The sequence below is a fragment of the Amblyraja radiata genome, chromosome 5 (genome assembly GCF_010909765.2).
Source record: "Amblyraja radiata isolate CabotCenter1 chromosome 5, sAmbRad1.1.pri, whole genome shotgun sequence".
In the NCBI taxonomy this organism is placed as follows: Eukaryota; Metazoa; Chordata; class Chondrichthyes; order Rajiformes; family Rajidae; genus Amblyraja; species Amblyraja radiata.
This window is the reverse complement of record NC_045960.1, coordinates 36737105-36753406: the sequence shown is the minus strand read 5'-3', so window position 1 is coordinate 36753406 and position 16302 is coordinate 36737105. Positions and strand designations below refer to the sequence as shown.

General features: G+C 43.1%; 1 protein-coding gene across 1 annotated transcript in view; it reads left to right on the top strand.

The window, feature by feature from the left end:
- Window positions 1–12435, top strand: part of LOC116973193 (desmin-like) — a 52293-nt gene extending 39858 nt beyond the window's left edge. The window contains exons 9-11 of the mRNA XM_033021028.1: window positions 1542–1666; window positions 8023–8166; window positions 12163–12435. Coding sequence (XP_032876919.1) covers window positions 1542–1666; window positions 8023–8166; window positions 12163–12193 — 300 coding nt within the window. The 3' untranslated portion in view covers window positions 12194–12435. The remainder of the gene's footprint in view (window positions 1–1541; window positions 1667–8022; window positions 8167–12162) is intronic.
- The last annotated feature ends 3867 nt before the right edge of the window (window positions 12436–16302 follow it).

Below are 16302 nucleotides of genomic sequence, written 5' to 3'. Positions count from 1 at the left end.
TGCCACCATTTGCAGTAAGTGGTGTCTTTCAACTTCAAGCCACACCCAAGCCACACCCAAGCCACCATTTGCAGTAAGTAATGCCTTTCAACATTCAAGCCAAAGCAACCAAGCCACTATTTGCAGTAAGTAGTGCCTTTCAACTTCAAGCCAAAGCAACCAAGCCACCATTTGCAGTAAGTAGTGCCTTTCAACTTCAAGCCAAAGCAACCAAGCCACCATTTGCAGTAAGTAGTGCCTTTCAACTTCAAGCCAAAGCTCCCAAGCCACCATTTGCAGTAAGTAGTGCCTTTCAACTTCTAGCCACCATTTGCAGTAAGTAGTGCCTTTCAATTTCAAGACACACCCAAGCCAAACCAACCGGGGGGGGGGGGGGGCGCTTTCTGGAGCGCTAGTATGAACCATTTTAGAACCAATAGACTTTTTTTTGCAAGCTTTAGAACCAATAGAGACACTTTTTGCAATCTTTATAACCAATAGACATTGTTTTGCAAGCTTTAGAAGCAATAGACACTTTTTACAAGCTTTAGAACCAATAGAGACACTTTTTGCAAGCTTTATAACAAATAGACATTGTTTTGCAAGCTTTAGAAGCAATAGACACTTTTTGCAAGCTTTAGAAGCAATAGAGACACTTTTTGTAAGCTTTAGAACCAATAGACATTTTTTACAAGCTTAAGAACTAATAGAGATATTTTTTTGCAAGCTTTAGAACCAATAGAAACATTTTTTGCAAGCTTTAGAACCAATAGACATTTTTTTGCCAGCTTTAGAACCAATAGACATTTTTTTGCAAGCTTTAGAACCAATAGAGACATTTTTTGCAAGCTTTAGAACCAATAGACATTTTTTGCAAGCTTTGGAACCAATAGACATTTTTTGCAAGATTTGGAACCAATAGACATTTTTTGCAAGCTTTAGAACCAATAGACACTTTTTTTGCAAGTTTTAGAACCAATAGACATTTTTTGGAAGCTTTAGAACCAATAGACATTTTTTGCAAGCTTTAGAACCAATAGACACATTCTGCAAGCATTTTAGAACCACTAAGGGCATTTACATTTGAGTAGACATGTGTTCAGTGTTATTCACAGCTCAGAGAAACGTGACCCTCTGCCTTCCTCCATCTTGAAGAGACTGTGTGGCACACCACCTCCTGGTTTTATAGTTCCTCCCCCCTGCCGCCAGCGGGGGCAGCAGAGAGAATGGGGAATTTTGTAATAACATTAATATCTCTGTCATTTTTAATCGACGGGAAAGATCCTCGGCACACATGCAGCGGAGGGGGGCTCTGAGCGAGGTGGCCAAAAATGACGGCCGTAGGTGGCGGCGTTCTCTTGGAAATCGCAGCACAGATGGCCAAAACCGGTCAAGAACAGACTTTTAGTAATATAGATTTTGTGAAAATGAATCCATACAATAGCCGAGCATAAGATGTCATACCGAGCAGAAAGACAGGATTGAGTAAAATTGAATTTTGGCAAATTATTACAAAAATGGTACGTCAGTTGCCAAGTAATTTTAAAATATTACTTCTGCAGAACAAGGCTGAACACTTACGGCAAGAATTGGATGCCATTAAGGAAAAAATTGCCTTACATCTACGGGAATATCAGGACTTACTGAACATTAAGATGGCTCTGGAGGTTGAAATCACAACATACAGGTAAGGAATTTCTAATAGAGATGGAAACAACAAAATAAAATGCTGGAAACATACAAAAATGTCCATAATATGTGGGACGAGAAATCATTGGGGCCGCACAGTGACACAGCAGTAGTATTATGGGCCTGTCCCACTTAGGCGACTTTTTAGGCGACTGCAGGAGACTATGCAGTCGCCACATGTTCGCGCGTGATTGCCGGGGAGTCGCCTTCGTGAGGACTTCCCGCATTCTGTGAGCTAATCGCAGCCTCATTATGGTCGCCGTGAATTTTTCAACATGTTGAAAAATTAGCGGCGACAAGAATGAAGCCGCCATGGAGAGTAGTGAGAATTCTCGAGCTGTAGGTGGGTTGGCAGCAGGTCCAAGTGGGTTGCCAGGAGGATGAAGGTTCTCGGAGGTTCTCGTAGGTTGAAGCCGGTGCTGACCGGTGAATTTCATTGGCTCATTGGGGAAAAAAAAGGTAAGCAGTAGTTTTCAGAATTAAGGATAAACGACCGGTAATGTTAAATGTCCGCGGAGCTTCACAGCCGTGTATATCTGGCTTCTTAAAAGTTGCCTCCACTCCTTCTCCCCCCTTCTCCCCCCCCTCCCCCCTCTTTTAAAGGAGTTACCGTACACTGTGCTTTAGCCGTCTTTTTACAGCGCCAACCTTCCTGTTCATCGCGGTGTGTGTCTGTTTCACCTTGGCTTTGCACCGTGTGAATTTTTTAGACAGGGTACATGGGGGGAGCACAGTCTAAAAAATTCAAATGGGCTGGTGAAGGAAGCGATGTGTTTGTGTGCGTTCCACTCTGACAGTCGGCGTTCCAGTTCCCGGTTTTTCAGGCAATTGCCGGCAACTTGACAGTCACCGGCAGTCCGCTGAAAAATCGCCTAAGTGAGACGGGCCCATTACTGCCTTAGAGCACCAGAGACCCGAGATCGATCCTGACTACAGGCGCTCTCTGTACGGAGTTTGTACATTCTCCCAGTGACCGCGTGAGTTGTCTCTGGGTACTCTGGTTTCCACACTCCAAAGATGTACAGGTTTGTAGGTTAATTTGCTTTCAGTAAAAATTGTAAAATTGTCTCTCGTGTGTAGAATGGTGCAAGTGTATGGGATGATCACTGGTCGGCGCGGACTCGGTGGGCCAAATCCATGCTGTATCCATGGGCCGTTTCCATGGGCCGTTTCCTTGCTGTATCACTAAAACTAAAAATGAGAAATATGTTCATACTTCAGGTGGATTTTAAGAACTAGGTTGCACCCATCAGTGCCTGAATAAGTGCAACATAATCACAGGAATCCCAGCATAACACGGGAGGGCTGGTCCCCCAACGCAATATTCCACCTCACCACCAATTCCAATATTGGTGGTCAGTGGGAGGGGGGGGGGGGGGGGGCTTTCTGGAGCGCTAGTATGGGTGTTGTGGGCTGAAGGGACTGGTTTCCAGAGGGCTAGTATGGACATTGTGGCGACTGCATAATTTCCTCACCTCAATCCTAAATGGCCTACCTCTTATTCTTAAACTGTGACCCCTGGTTCTGGACTCCCCAACATCAGGACCATTTTTCCTGCATCTAGCGTGTTCCATCCCTTCAACCCCTGTCTCACGGTGCGAGTCCACCCACGAGTGATCCCGAGTTTAAAACAAATCAAACTCGTGGTAATCACGCAGAATTAATGTAGCGGGAATGTCGGAACTCGTGGACGTAACTTAGCGACTCGTAACGCTAATGGCGGTACACGGGAAACTTGTTAACTCGTGAAAATCTTTCAACATGATGAAAGATTTCCACGAGTCAAATTTACTCTTGAAGTGAAAATTTTAAACTTTTAAACTCATTGTAAGAACGTAGTAGCCCGTGAGTTTACCGTAGTGACTCGTGAGTCTACCGTGGGTTTGGCCTGAGTGCCAGAAGTGAAATGTTGAAGATTAGTCATCTCCGGAGAACTTGGATAGGTGACGTTTCGGGTCGGGACCCTTCTTCAAACTTTCGACCCTTCTTTCACCCGAAATGTCACCTGTCCATGTTCTCCACAGATACTGCCCGACACTTGAGTTTCTCCACAACTTTGTTTTTTTTCGTAAACCAGCTTCTGTAGGTCCTTGTGTTCCAAAATGTAATGCTTTATAAATGTCCAGAGATGCTGCCTGTCCCGCGGAGTTACTCCAGCACTTTGCGTCCGTCTCCCTGGAGACCTCGTTTCCCACGCAATGTGACATCTACCGTGCATACATTGCCAACTGTTATTTCGGCAGCAGCAACATAATCTCCCGGTTAGTACACTCAGTGTTGCTGAGGCCTAGTTTATGTAGAGACAAGAAACTGCAGATGCTGGAATCATGATCATAAAACACACACAAAGTGTTGTAGGAACTCACACAGCGTTGGAGTAACTCAGCAGGACAGGCAGCATCAGCGGAGGGAATGGACAGACGTTGATTCGGCTCGAAAAGAAGGGACTCGATCCGAAACGTTGCCTATCCATTCCCTCCACAGATGCTGCCTGACCCGCTGGCTTACTTCGACACTTCGTGAGTTCATGTCATAGGAGCAGAATTAGGCCATTCGGCCCATCGAGTTGCTCCAACACTTTGTGTTTCGCTCAACATGCCAGCACCTGTGGTCCCCCATGTCTCCATTTGACAGCTGGAAGAAATCAGCGGGTCATGGAGTCTGAAGAAGGACCCTGACCCGAAACCTCGCCTGCCCGTTTCCTTCCACCGATTTCATGTAGTCACTTTTCGATAAAACCCCTCTGCCCCAGTTATTCCAAGTCCATTTAATTCCACGTGTCTCCATTTCATTAATTAAGTCACTGGTACTGTCACATCGTTCGTTTTCGATCAATACAACGGAACAGTCTGAAGAAGGGCGACGATAGACACAAAAAGCTGGAGTAACTCAGCGGGACAGGTAGCATCTCTGGAGAGAAGGAATGGGTGATGTTTCGGGTCTAGACTCTTCGACAGATTGGTAAGGGAAACGAGAGATATAGATGATGATGTATTGTAGAGAGATAAAGAACAATGAATGCAAAAAAGTTACGATGATAAAGGAAACAGACCATTGTTCGCTGTTCGTTGGGTGAAAACGAGAAGCTGGTGCGACTTGGGTGGAGGAGGGATAGACAGAGAGGGAATGCCGGGGTTACTTGAAGTGAGAGAAATCAATATTCATACCACTAGGCTGTAAGCTGCCCAAGCGAAATATGAAATGCTGTTCCTTCAATTTGCATTTAGCCTCACTCTGACTGGAGGAGACCTCGGACAGAAAGGTCAGTGTGGGAATGGGAAGCGTTTGGCAACCGGGAGGGTCACAATCCTAAACGTCACCCATTCCTTCTCTCCCAAGATGCTGTCTGACCCTCTGAGTTACTCCAGCTTTTGGTGTCTATCGTCGGGGTAAACCAGCATCTTCAGTTCCTTCCTACACAACAGAACAGTACGAGGAGCGGTTAATGTTAGAGGCTGCTCACTAACCTCACTATGTTTACATCGTCCTCTCTAGCAATGAATAAATATCATTCGGTTACCGTATTATTGACTACAACTGCCCGTTTAAAATGACAGCTCTTTAATTCTCAACCACTGGATATTTGCCTGGAAACATATTGCATGTTTTCGTTCAGTGAGATAATTCAATTTTAATAGATGAGGTGTTAAATCCGGCGCCACTTCACAACAAACTAAACAACCTATAATTTAAATAGAGCATTTAGAATCGATAATAAAATTCCCAAGACTATTTCACATATATAATTCCAGCACCACTTCACACTGAGCTGTTCGTGATGTTTAAAGGGGGTGGCATCTGCCCTGATCCATTGTTCGGATAAAACACTGTTTGAAATAATTTGAAGCTAGCCCTGAACTAAACGTGTTCCAAAAGAATTTATTTAATTACGAGCTAATAACGGGAAAAAAGCTTATAGTCAAATTCTGGAAAAACGCTCCTATACCAACAATAAAAATGTGGATTTCAAATATGTTCGAAACATGACACCTGGAAGATATGAGACTCCTCCTCGCAGGCAAAGCAGACCACTTTCAAAAGACATGGTCTGCATTTATGGACTTACTACAAGCATAAGGTGCAACAGTAATTTAAAAAATAAATGGTGCAAGGATCTGGTAACGGGGATAAAAAATATGGTTGGTATATCCCTTTTTGCGTAGTTATTTTTATAATAGAGCAACTGTTTCTCTTTCTTTCTCTCTTTTCTAGGGTCTATTTCTTAACTTTCTTCTCTAACTCTTTTTCTAATGGGCTTTCTTTTTCCAACACTTTCTCGCACTATCACGACTCTTTCTCACTTTCCTTACTTCCTTTATTTCTATCTTTCTTAAAGCTCAAAAAATGAAGGGGTACAACAAATGTAATAAGATATATGTGGTGTGTATTACTGTAACTTATTGTACTTCTAATAAATAAAAAAAACAAATAAATAAATAAATAATAATTTGAAGTTTTGAAATTAATCCTTGCCGCCTAATGTACACTTTGGGCTAAGATTTGATCCCTGCACAAAGCGCAATGTAAACGGAATGGAATCTCTATTAACATTCTGAGACTCTCTACATAATGGAAGTGATCACGTTCGGCCCTTCTAGCCAGCATTGCCATTCAATATAATCATGGCTGATCATCCAAACTCAGTACCCAGTTTCTGCTTTCTCCCCATATCCGTTGATTCCGTAACCCTAAGAAATTTAAACATGGGAGGCTTTTTATAGTGAAAAAAAAACTGCATTACATCATTTTTATCCATGTGATGATTTTTCCACACGTCGGTAGTTGTTGCTGGCTCAAGAGTAACTCGGGAGAGGAACTTGGTAACTCGGGAGAGGAACTTGGTACATTGCAGAAATGAGAAGTAAACGGCAAACTTAGACATACACATGGGAACTCGTTTAAACCCGTGAACATAGACTTGGAATCTCGTAGAAAACCACGAGTTTGATTTTTTCTTTCACACGTGGGTGGACTCACACCGTGAGACAGGGGCTTTAAGAATTTTATATGATCACTGACTGATGAACACTTTGAGATTGAAGCTCCCCATTGTGTAGTAAGGGTGCTGCCTCACTGGTCAAAGGACGGCTGAATTCAAGATCAACAGGCCACGCTGCTAATCCAATCCCTGTTCTGACTAGGAAGTAGTAGTCACTCCGATCACCATCAATTAGTGGGTTGAATAATCTGACCCATTAAACCAAATCCACATGTGCAGGTGGGTGTAAGAGATACCAAAAGTTGTCATTGTCAACGGTTATCCACCAGCCAACAAAAGGATGGCTGGTCAGTGGCAGTATCTCCATTTCCATTTGTGGAACCTTTCTGAATGAAGATTGAATGCCGTGTCCAGTTTAGTTTAAGAATGTGTAGGAAGGAACTGCAGATGCTGCTTTAAACCAAAGATAGACACAAAAAGCTGGAGTAACTCAGCAGGACAGGCAGAATCTCTGGAGAGAAGGAATGGGTGATGTTTCGGGTCGAGACCCTGCTTCAGTCTGAACAAGGGTCTCAACCTGAAACGTCACCCATTCCTTCTCTCCAGAGATGCAACCTGTCCCGCTGAGTTACTCCAGCATTTTGTGTCCAGTTTAGTTTAGTTTAGAGATAAAGATAGAAACTGGCACGTCGGCCCACTGAGTCCATGCCGCCCATCGATCACCAGTTCATACTAGTTCTATGTTATCGCACTTTTACATCCACTCCCTATACACTAGGGACAATTTTTACAGAGACCAATTAACTTTTTCTATGACAAACTTAGAAGCATCTATATCTTTAATATCTGTGTACGTGTGTACCTTCGGTATAAACCAGCATCTGCAGTTCCTTGCTATACGCTTGTGTACCTTTATACTTTCTCTGTGGAAACATTGGGGTAAATACTCGGTGTGTACATGACAGCAGGAACCAGGTCTAGATAACGCCCTCCTTAATTTGTGCACTGTTTCATTCTACATTCCTCATCAGAACTGCCCCCACCATTGACTCCTTTAAGTCACGACTAAAAACCTATTTCTACTCCCTAGCGTTTTTGAGCCCCTCTGAGGGGGCGCTGTAAACAATTTATGTATGTATTGTTAGGTCTGTCTACCTTTGTATGTATCAAATTAGTACCTGCACTGATGTGAAGCACTTTGGTCAACGTGAGTTGTTTTTAAATGTGCTATACAAATACATTTATTATTATTATTAGGGTAACCTGGACAGACATTCGATACTGCCACCAGAAGAAGCTGGGTGCTTCATAGATCTATGCAGAAAGGGGTAGCCTGTCATTCCAGTATTTATTGGAGAACTGGCTTCCTTTAAGTTATGGCCAACGTGCCTGAACTTTTCTATCCATTCCCACAGGCAGTTGATTGAAGGAGAGGATTCTCGCCTGTCAACAGTGATGAGTGGGTTTTATGTGTTGGAGCATGGAAACCGCAATGCCACTGAGAACATTTCTAAGGAGCAGGCTGTCAAGATGACAGAAAGGAAAACTATACATATCAGGTAAAATAATTCACTCTTCCAATGACCTGAATAACATGGACCAAATTGTAAACTGAAATTCTCTTTAGGTATTGTGATAAGCATCAAAAGGAAACCTGAAGAAAGTAACAATATATTTTTGTTTTTCACATGAGTAACTCGCAAAATTTTATCCGTGTACAACATTAACTTCAATTTTCTCCACTTGGCAGAGGGGAAGAAATCAGGAATAATAATATTTAAGATAATGCACAATATTTCATTGACTTCCTCGGGTGTTAATTTTACAATGGTAATTTCAATCAAAGTTTATATCTCAATGAAGCAATGCCGAAAAACGAAGCAGGACAGAATCAGGTAAAGGTGAAGCAGCTTGTGTCTGCTTCCATCTGATATATTAGAATATTGAACAATTATTGAGATTTTTAATGAGTTTGTGTTACTTGTGTAGAACCTCACTGCTAAAGGCTTATGTTCATAACTTCATAATTCATGTGATAGGAGCAGAATTAAGCCTTTCAGCCCATCAAGTCTACTCCATCATTCAATCATGGCTGATATATCTTTCCCTCTTAACTTAATTCTCCTGCCTTCTCCCCATAACCCCTGTACTAATCAAAAATCTATCTCTGCCTTAACAATATGCATTGACTTGGCCTCTGTGGCAATGAATTCCACGGATCCACCACCCTCTGACTGAAGAAATGCCTCCTCATCTTCCTAAAGGAATGTCCTTTAATTCTGAGGCTACGGACTCTAGTCCTAGACTCTCCCACCAGTGGAAACATCCTCTCCACATCCGCTTTATCTGGGCTTTTCACTATTCAGTAAGTTTCAGTGAGGGGTTCCCTCATCCTTCTAAATTCCAGTGAGTAGTGGCCCAGCGCTATCAAACACTCATCATGTGTTAACCTACTCATTCCTGGGATCATTCTCGTAAACATCCTCTGGACCCTCTCTATCGCTCGCAATACTCCAAATGCGGTCTGACCAGCCCTTTATAAAGCCTCGGCATTACATCCCTGTTTTTGTATTCTAATCCTCTCGAACTATATGTTAGCATTGCATTTGCCTTCCATGTTGGGAATCTATGCACATCTTTCCACTATTTTCCAAGCATTCCCCGATTGGCATGGTTCTGCATCAGGATTAAGGGCTCATAAAATTACCTTTGAAAATTAAACAATATATAGTTCTTTCCTTGTTGCTGGCTTGGCTTGCAGCGCTAGCAGGGATCAGGGCGTGATGTTGCTAGTGGATATGCACCAATCAGTTACTTATCCACCAGTCCTTTCCATAAGCTGATGACTTAACATACGTTGAAAAGCCAGGGAAAAGATTTGACAGAAGCTTATTACATACAAGTATTATAGGATGAGCGACCTATTGCTTTTTTAGCGCAATAAAAAATATTAAAATGCATGCAGAAAATAGTAGGATTACTTTTCTTGGCTAAATAGACCATAGGAAATAGAATGGCACAGCAAACATAGAAACATAGAAACATAGAAAATAGGTGCAGGAGTAGGCCATTCGGCCCTTCGAGCCTGCACCGCCATTCAATATGATCATGGCTGATCATCCAACTCAGTATCCTGTACCTGCCTTCTCTCCATACCCCCTGATCCCTTTAGCCACAAGGGCCACATCTAACTCCCTCTTAAATATAGCCAATGAACTGGCCTCAACTACCTTCTGCGGGAGAGAATTCCAGAGATTCACCACTCTCTGTGTGAAAAAAGTTTTCCTCATCTCGGTCCTAAAAGATTTCCCCCTTATCCTTAAACTGTGACCCCTTGTTCTGGACTTCCCCAACATCGGGAACAATCTTCCTGCATCTAGCCTGTCCAACCCCTTAAGAATTTTGTAAGTTTCTATAAGATCCCCCCTCAATCTTCTAAATTCTAGCGAGTACAAACCGAGTCTATCCAGTCTTTCTTCATATGAAAGTCCTGACATCCCAGGAATCAGTCTGGTGAACCTTCTCTGTACTCCCTCTATGGCAAGAATGTCTTTCCTCAGATTAGGAGACCAAAACTGTACGCAATACTCCAGGTGTGGTCTCACCAAGACCCTGTACAACTGCAGTAGAACCTCCCTGCTCCTATACTCAAATCCTTTTGCTATGAATGCTAACATACCATTCGCCTTCTTCACTTCCTGCTGCACCTGCATGCCTACTTTTAATGACTGGTGTACCATGACACCCAGGTCTCGTTGCATCTCCCCCTTTCCTAATCGGCCACCATTCAGATAATAATTTACTTTCCTGTTTTCGCCACCAAAGTGGATAACCTCACATTTATCCACACTATACTGCATCTGCCATGCATTTGCCCACTCACCCAGCCTATCCAAGTCACCTTGCAGCCTCCTAGCATCCTCCTCACAGCTAACACTGCCCCCCAGCTTCGTGTCATCCGCAAACTTGGAGATGTTGCATTCAATTCCCTCGTCCAAATCATTAATATATATCGTAAATAGCTGGGGTCCCAGAACTGAGCCTTGCGGTACCCCACTAGTCACTACCTGCCATTGTGAAAAGGACCCGTTTACTCCTACTCTTTGCTTCCTGTCTGCCAGCCAGTTCTCTATCCACATCAATACTGAACCCCCAATACTGTGTGCAGGAACAGGTGTTTTGAGTTGGCATGGCTGTGTTGACCATGATGCAAATCTAACTAATGTCATCTGCCTGCATATGGTCCATATCCCTCAATTCCCTTCCATTTCATGTACCTGTCTAAATGACTTAAACATTACCACAATATCTGTTTATACCACCTCTCCTAGCTTTTGGCCCATATCACTCTTAATCTATCCTATCCATGTACCTATCAAAATGTTTCTCAAACATTGCAATAGTACCCGCACCAGACATGTCCAGCCTTGGAAAAAGGTTCTGACTGTCTGCACTATCTATGCCTCTCAAAATTGTATAAACTTCTATCAGGTGGTTCTTCAGCCTCTGATGCTCCAGAGGAAATAATCTTGCTTTGTCCAACCATATCTAGTACTCTCCAATCCAGGCAACATGCTGATTATCCTAATTTACACCCATTCCAAAATCTCCACATCCTTCCTGTAATGAGGCACCTAGAACAGCATATATTATTCCAAAGGTGACATGACTGAATTTTAAACATGACTCCACAACTTTTATACTCAATGCCCCGTCCGACAATGGCATTCATGCAGTGTTCATTCTTTACCACCCAATCCATCTGTGTTGCCACTTTCAGAGAGTTATGGTCTAGCATCTTAGGGTGCCTCTGCATATCAATACTCATTGGGATCCGCCGTTTACTGTATAATTTCTTCTTGTATTTGATTCCCAAAATGTAACACCTTATACTTCTCTGGAATGGACTCCATCACCTATTGCTCCACCTATATGTGTCCTTTAACAACCTTCCTCCATATCCACAACTCTGCCAATTTTTGTGGCGTCTAATTTCTTTACAGCAAAACAATGTGGTACTGGAGAAATCTGAAGCATAGGCAGTTAAAATTGTTTATGTTATTTATTTTGATATGGAAGCCCTACGGAATGAGTATAGTACTGATCTTCTGTACAAATGGCAAGGATATCTGTCGAAAATCAGTATGGTGCAGTATTCAGGACCCAAGTATAATTTTGACATTAATGGCAGAAAGCTACAGGCAAGCATAGACAAAGGGAAGAGGATTCAGGACAATGAGAGGACAAACAGTTACGTTTGGTTAGTTATTTATTTTTGGAGCTTGAACTTAATTTTTAAAACATCTTTTTTTCCTTTTACTTTTAAAGACCACTTCTGCTTCTTTATGGCATCATGAAATACTACAATAGTTTAAATAATGCCAGGTTTAGTCTTGATAAACTGCACAAATATTTATTTATGGTACTTTTACTTTCATACTCCGTAAGAAGATTTTCCTGTTCTTGAAACTGGGATCCTACATACCATGTAGTGATGGTATATAACAAGCACATTACCTGAGATTGTTAATTCTATAACTTTTTTTTCATCTTAGAACTGTTAAAACAGATGAAGATGTATTGTAAAAAGACACGCAAGAAAGAACCATTACAATCTCTGGTGCTGCAGATTATAGTGATGAAGAATAAGAACTTTAGAAACAATGATCAAATTGGTTTAAAATTCTGTGACATTTATTATAATGCTCTGAATTCCTTTATAAAAGTGCCATTGAATATTGAAAGAGTAGAATTTCAATAACATTGGCTTGAACGCAATGCCAACACTCTGTGATTTTGCTTCTTTAAATAAAAGTACCAGCATTAAATCATGTGTGTGGAAATTACATGTCTGCTATATAAAGAAGGAATTATTCAAACCAAGTTCAGTTGCACTTATTGATAATAATCATGAAAACTGATATGAATATATCATGCAGGTACAGCAGGCAGTGAAGAAAGCGAATGGCATGTTGGCCTTTATAACAAGAGGAGTCGAGTAAAGGAGCAAATATGTCCTTCTGCAATTGTACAGGGCCCTAGTGAGACCACACCTGGAGTATTGGGTGCAGTTTTGGTCCCCTAATTTGAGGAATGACATTCTTGCTATTGAGGGAGTGCAGCGCAGGTTTACAAGGGTAATTCCCGGGATGGCGGGACTGTCATATGCAGAGAGAATGGAGCGGCTGGGCTTGTACACTCTGGAGTTTAGAAGGTTGAGAGGGGATCTTATTGAAACATATAAGATTGTTAAGGGTTTGGACACACTAGAGGCAGGAAACATGTTCCCGATGTTGGGGGAGTCCAGAACCAGGGGCCACAGTTTAAGAATAAGGGGTAAGCCATTTAGAACGGAGACGAGGAAACACTTTTTCTCACAGAGAGTTGTGAGTCTGTAGAATTCTCTGCCTCAGAAGACGGTGGAGGCCGGCTCTCTGGATACGTTCAAGAGAGAGCTAGATAGGGCTCTTAAAGATAGCGGAGTCAGGGGATATGGGGTGAAGGCAGGAACAGGGTACTGATTGTGGATGATCAGCCATGATCACATTGAATGGCGGTCGGTGCTGGCTCGAAGGGCCGAATGGCCTACTCCTGCACCTATTGTCTATTGTCTATTCATTCACAAGTATACTGTAGGTACCAACCAACTATAACGGTTTCCTTGAGACTTGAATTTTGTTTTGGTATTTGTATCAACTGGATGATGTGCTGTACACATCTATCCTCAATGTTTTTGGAGCTGAACTTTACTCCTTTGGAACATTACACGTGACAATGCCTTGCTAACCCCTTAATAGTGCAATATGTGTATACTGCACCCTTCTATTTTGCCAATACATATGGAGAGCATATACATATCCTATGGAGAATTTCCGCTCCTTAATTAATATTTGCCTAGACATAGAAGAGGGTCATTTGGTCCATCAAGCCTGACTCATTCAGCATGTTTATCAATCCAGTCCCCTCCATTTAACTCAGGTGGCTTATTCTGTTTCATATCAACTTCTCCCAATTCTTCAGCTTCCCACCTGCACAAAGGGTAATTTTGCAGTCGCCAATTAATCAAAGAGTGTAAACACAAGATACGGCAGATGCTGGAATTCCTTGGTTTTGCTGGTGTTGAGAGCCAGGTTATTGTGCCGGCACCATTTGGTCAATCGGTCGATCTCACTTCTATACTCTGACTCGTCCCCATCAGTGATACGTCCCACAACAGTGGTGTCATCGGCGAACTTGATGATGGAGTTCACACTATGTCCGGCTACGCAGTCATGTGTATAGAGTGAGTACAGCAGGGGGCTAAGCACACAGCCTTGAGGTGCTCCCATGCTGATTGTTATCGAGGATGACACATTTCCACCAATACGGACAGACTGTGGTCTGTGAATGAGGAAGTCGAGGATCCAATTGCAGAAGGATGTGCTAAGACCCAGTTCTGCGAGTTTGGTAACCAGCTTGGAGGGGATGATGATATTAAATGCCGAGCTGTAGTCAATGAATAACAGCCTGCCATATGTTTTTGTTGTCCAAGTGGTTCACAGCGGAGTGGAGAGCCAGCGAGATCGCATCCACCGTTGATCTGTTGTGGCGGTAAGCGAACTGCAGAGGGTCCAGGTTTTTGTCGAGGTATGAGTTGATTTGCGCCATGATCAGCCTCTCAAAGCACTTAATCACCACAGACGTTAGTGCCACTGGTCGATAGTCATTGAGGCACGTCACCTTGCTCTTCTTGGGCACCGGTATAATTGATGCCCTTTTAAAGCAGGTGGGAACCTCAGACCTCAGAAGTGAGAGGTTGAAAATGTCCATTAAAAATTCCAGCCAGTTGGCCCGCACAGGTTTTTAAAACACGCCCTGGTATACCATCAGGTCCAGGCACTTTCCGAAGGTTCACCCCTCTGAAGGATCTTCTGACGTCGGCCTCTGTGACTGTGCTCGAAATACCATCACGGCGAATGGGGGCTTGTGAAGGCACATCGGTGTTCTCCCTATCAAAGCGTGCGTAAAACGCATTGAACTCGTCAGGGAGTGATGCTTCGCTGACATTTCAGCTGTCTCCTGATTTTGCCTTATAGGAGGTGATTGCATTCAGGCCCCACCACAGCTGCCGAACATCTGTCTCATCCTCCAGCTTGGAGCAGGTCCCTTTTGGCCTTTTTGATGGCCTCACCAAGGTCGTAACTGGACTTCTTGTAGACCTCTGTATCATCAGACCTGAATGCCCGGTGCCTGGTGGTAAATGCCTCGGGGTAAGTCGTCTGGTGCTTGTTAACCACGGCGTGCAGCTCCTCCAGTGCCAGACGGATGTCTGCCTGGGATGGGATGTGGACCGCGGTCAGGATGATGGAGGAGAATTCCCTTGGTAGGTAGAAGGGACGGCACTTCACCGCCAGATGTTCGAGGTGTGGAGAACAGGGGTTGGACAGGACTGCCACATCTGAGCACCACGCAGAGTTGACCATGAGGCAGACGCCTCCACCTCTCCCTTTCCCAGATGTCAGTGTATGGTCCATATGGTGGATGGAGAACCCTTCAGGCTAGACCGCTGAGTCTGGGGAGCTGGGGGTGAGCCATGCCTCTGTGAAACAGAAAACAATGCATTCCCTCAGCTCCCTTTGGTAAAGCAGCCTTGCCCTTAAGTCCTCCACTTTGTTTTCTAGTGACTGTACGTTGGCCAGTAGAATGGGAGGGAGAGGGGGCCGAAGTCCCCTATGCTTCAGTCTTACTTGTGGTCCTGTCCGACGGCCACGTTTCCGTACTCCATGAAGCCCTCCTCGGTGTTTAAAGAAACAGTACTTGACAGTCTATCCATTCTCTCCAGAGATGCTGCCTGACCTGTTGAGTTCCAGCACTTTATGTTTAAATCAAGATTCCAGCTTTATCTGTTTATTTATGTATGTATATATATATTCTATGGTATATGGACACACTGAACCGTTCTGTATTTATGCCTACAATATTCTATTGTGCTGCAGCAAGCAAGAATTTCATTGTCCTATCTGGGACACATGACAATAAACTCTCTTGACTCTTGACTTGACTCTTGATTATGTGACATTTCAGGTAAGGAACCTTCTCCAAGCGTTAATGAGTGTTCAGGGTCAATATCGTTGTGTAACGGTAAAGGGTAAGGTCGATAAGTCCAAGGAACCCTGTATATCAAGGGATAGTGAGGAATAGAAAAAGGGGAAAAGGTAGTTTGTGGCATGTTTCATGAACTGAAAACAGGGAAAGCACTAAGAGAGGAATTAAGTGCCATTCACAATGCCATAGGCAGACTGGGAAAGGCCAGCAGATTTTCTTAAGGACATTGTTGACCAGATAGATTTTTACATGAATAAAGCATTTTCAACATCACTATTATTGATACTCATTTTTTATTGTAGATATATTTAATCAACTGAACTTAAATCCATCATTGGCCATGTTGAGATACAAACTCAGATTGGTGGCTCATTAGTCTGGGCTGGTGCCATAGTAAAATCATTATGCTACCACATTGATAGTGATTGTTTTCCCTCTCTCTCTGTCCTTTCCCTATCCTAGTTCTCCGACTGATTTCACTGTCCTCCTGATTAAAATTTACTGATTGTATGCCTCGTTATCACATGTCCTTCAGCTAACAATTAACCATTCTACATTTTCCTTGATCATCGTCCCCTTTGTTCTATGTTTCCACACCTTACCCTTCCATA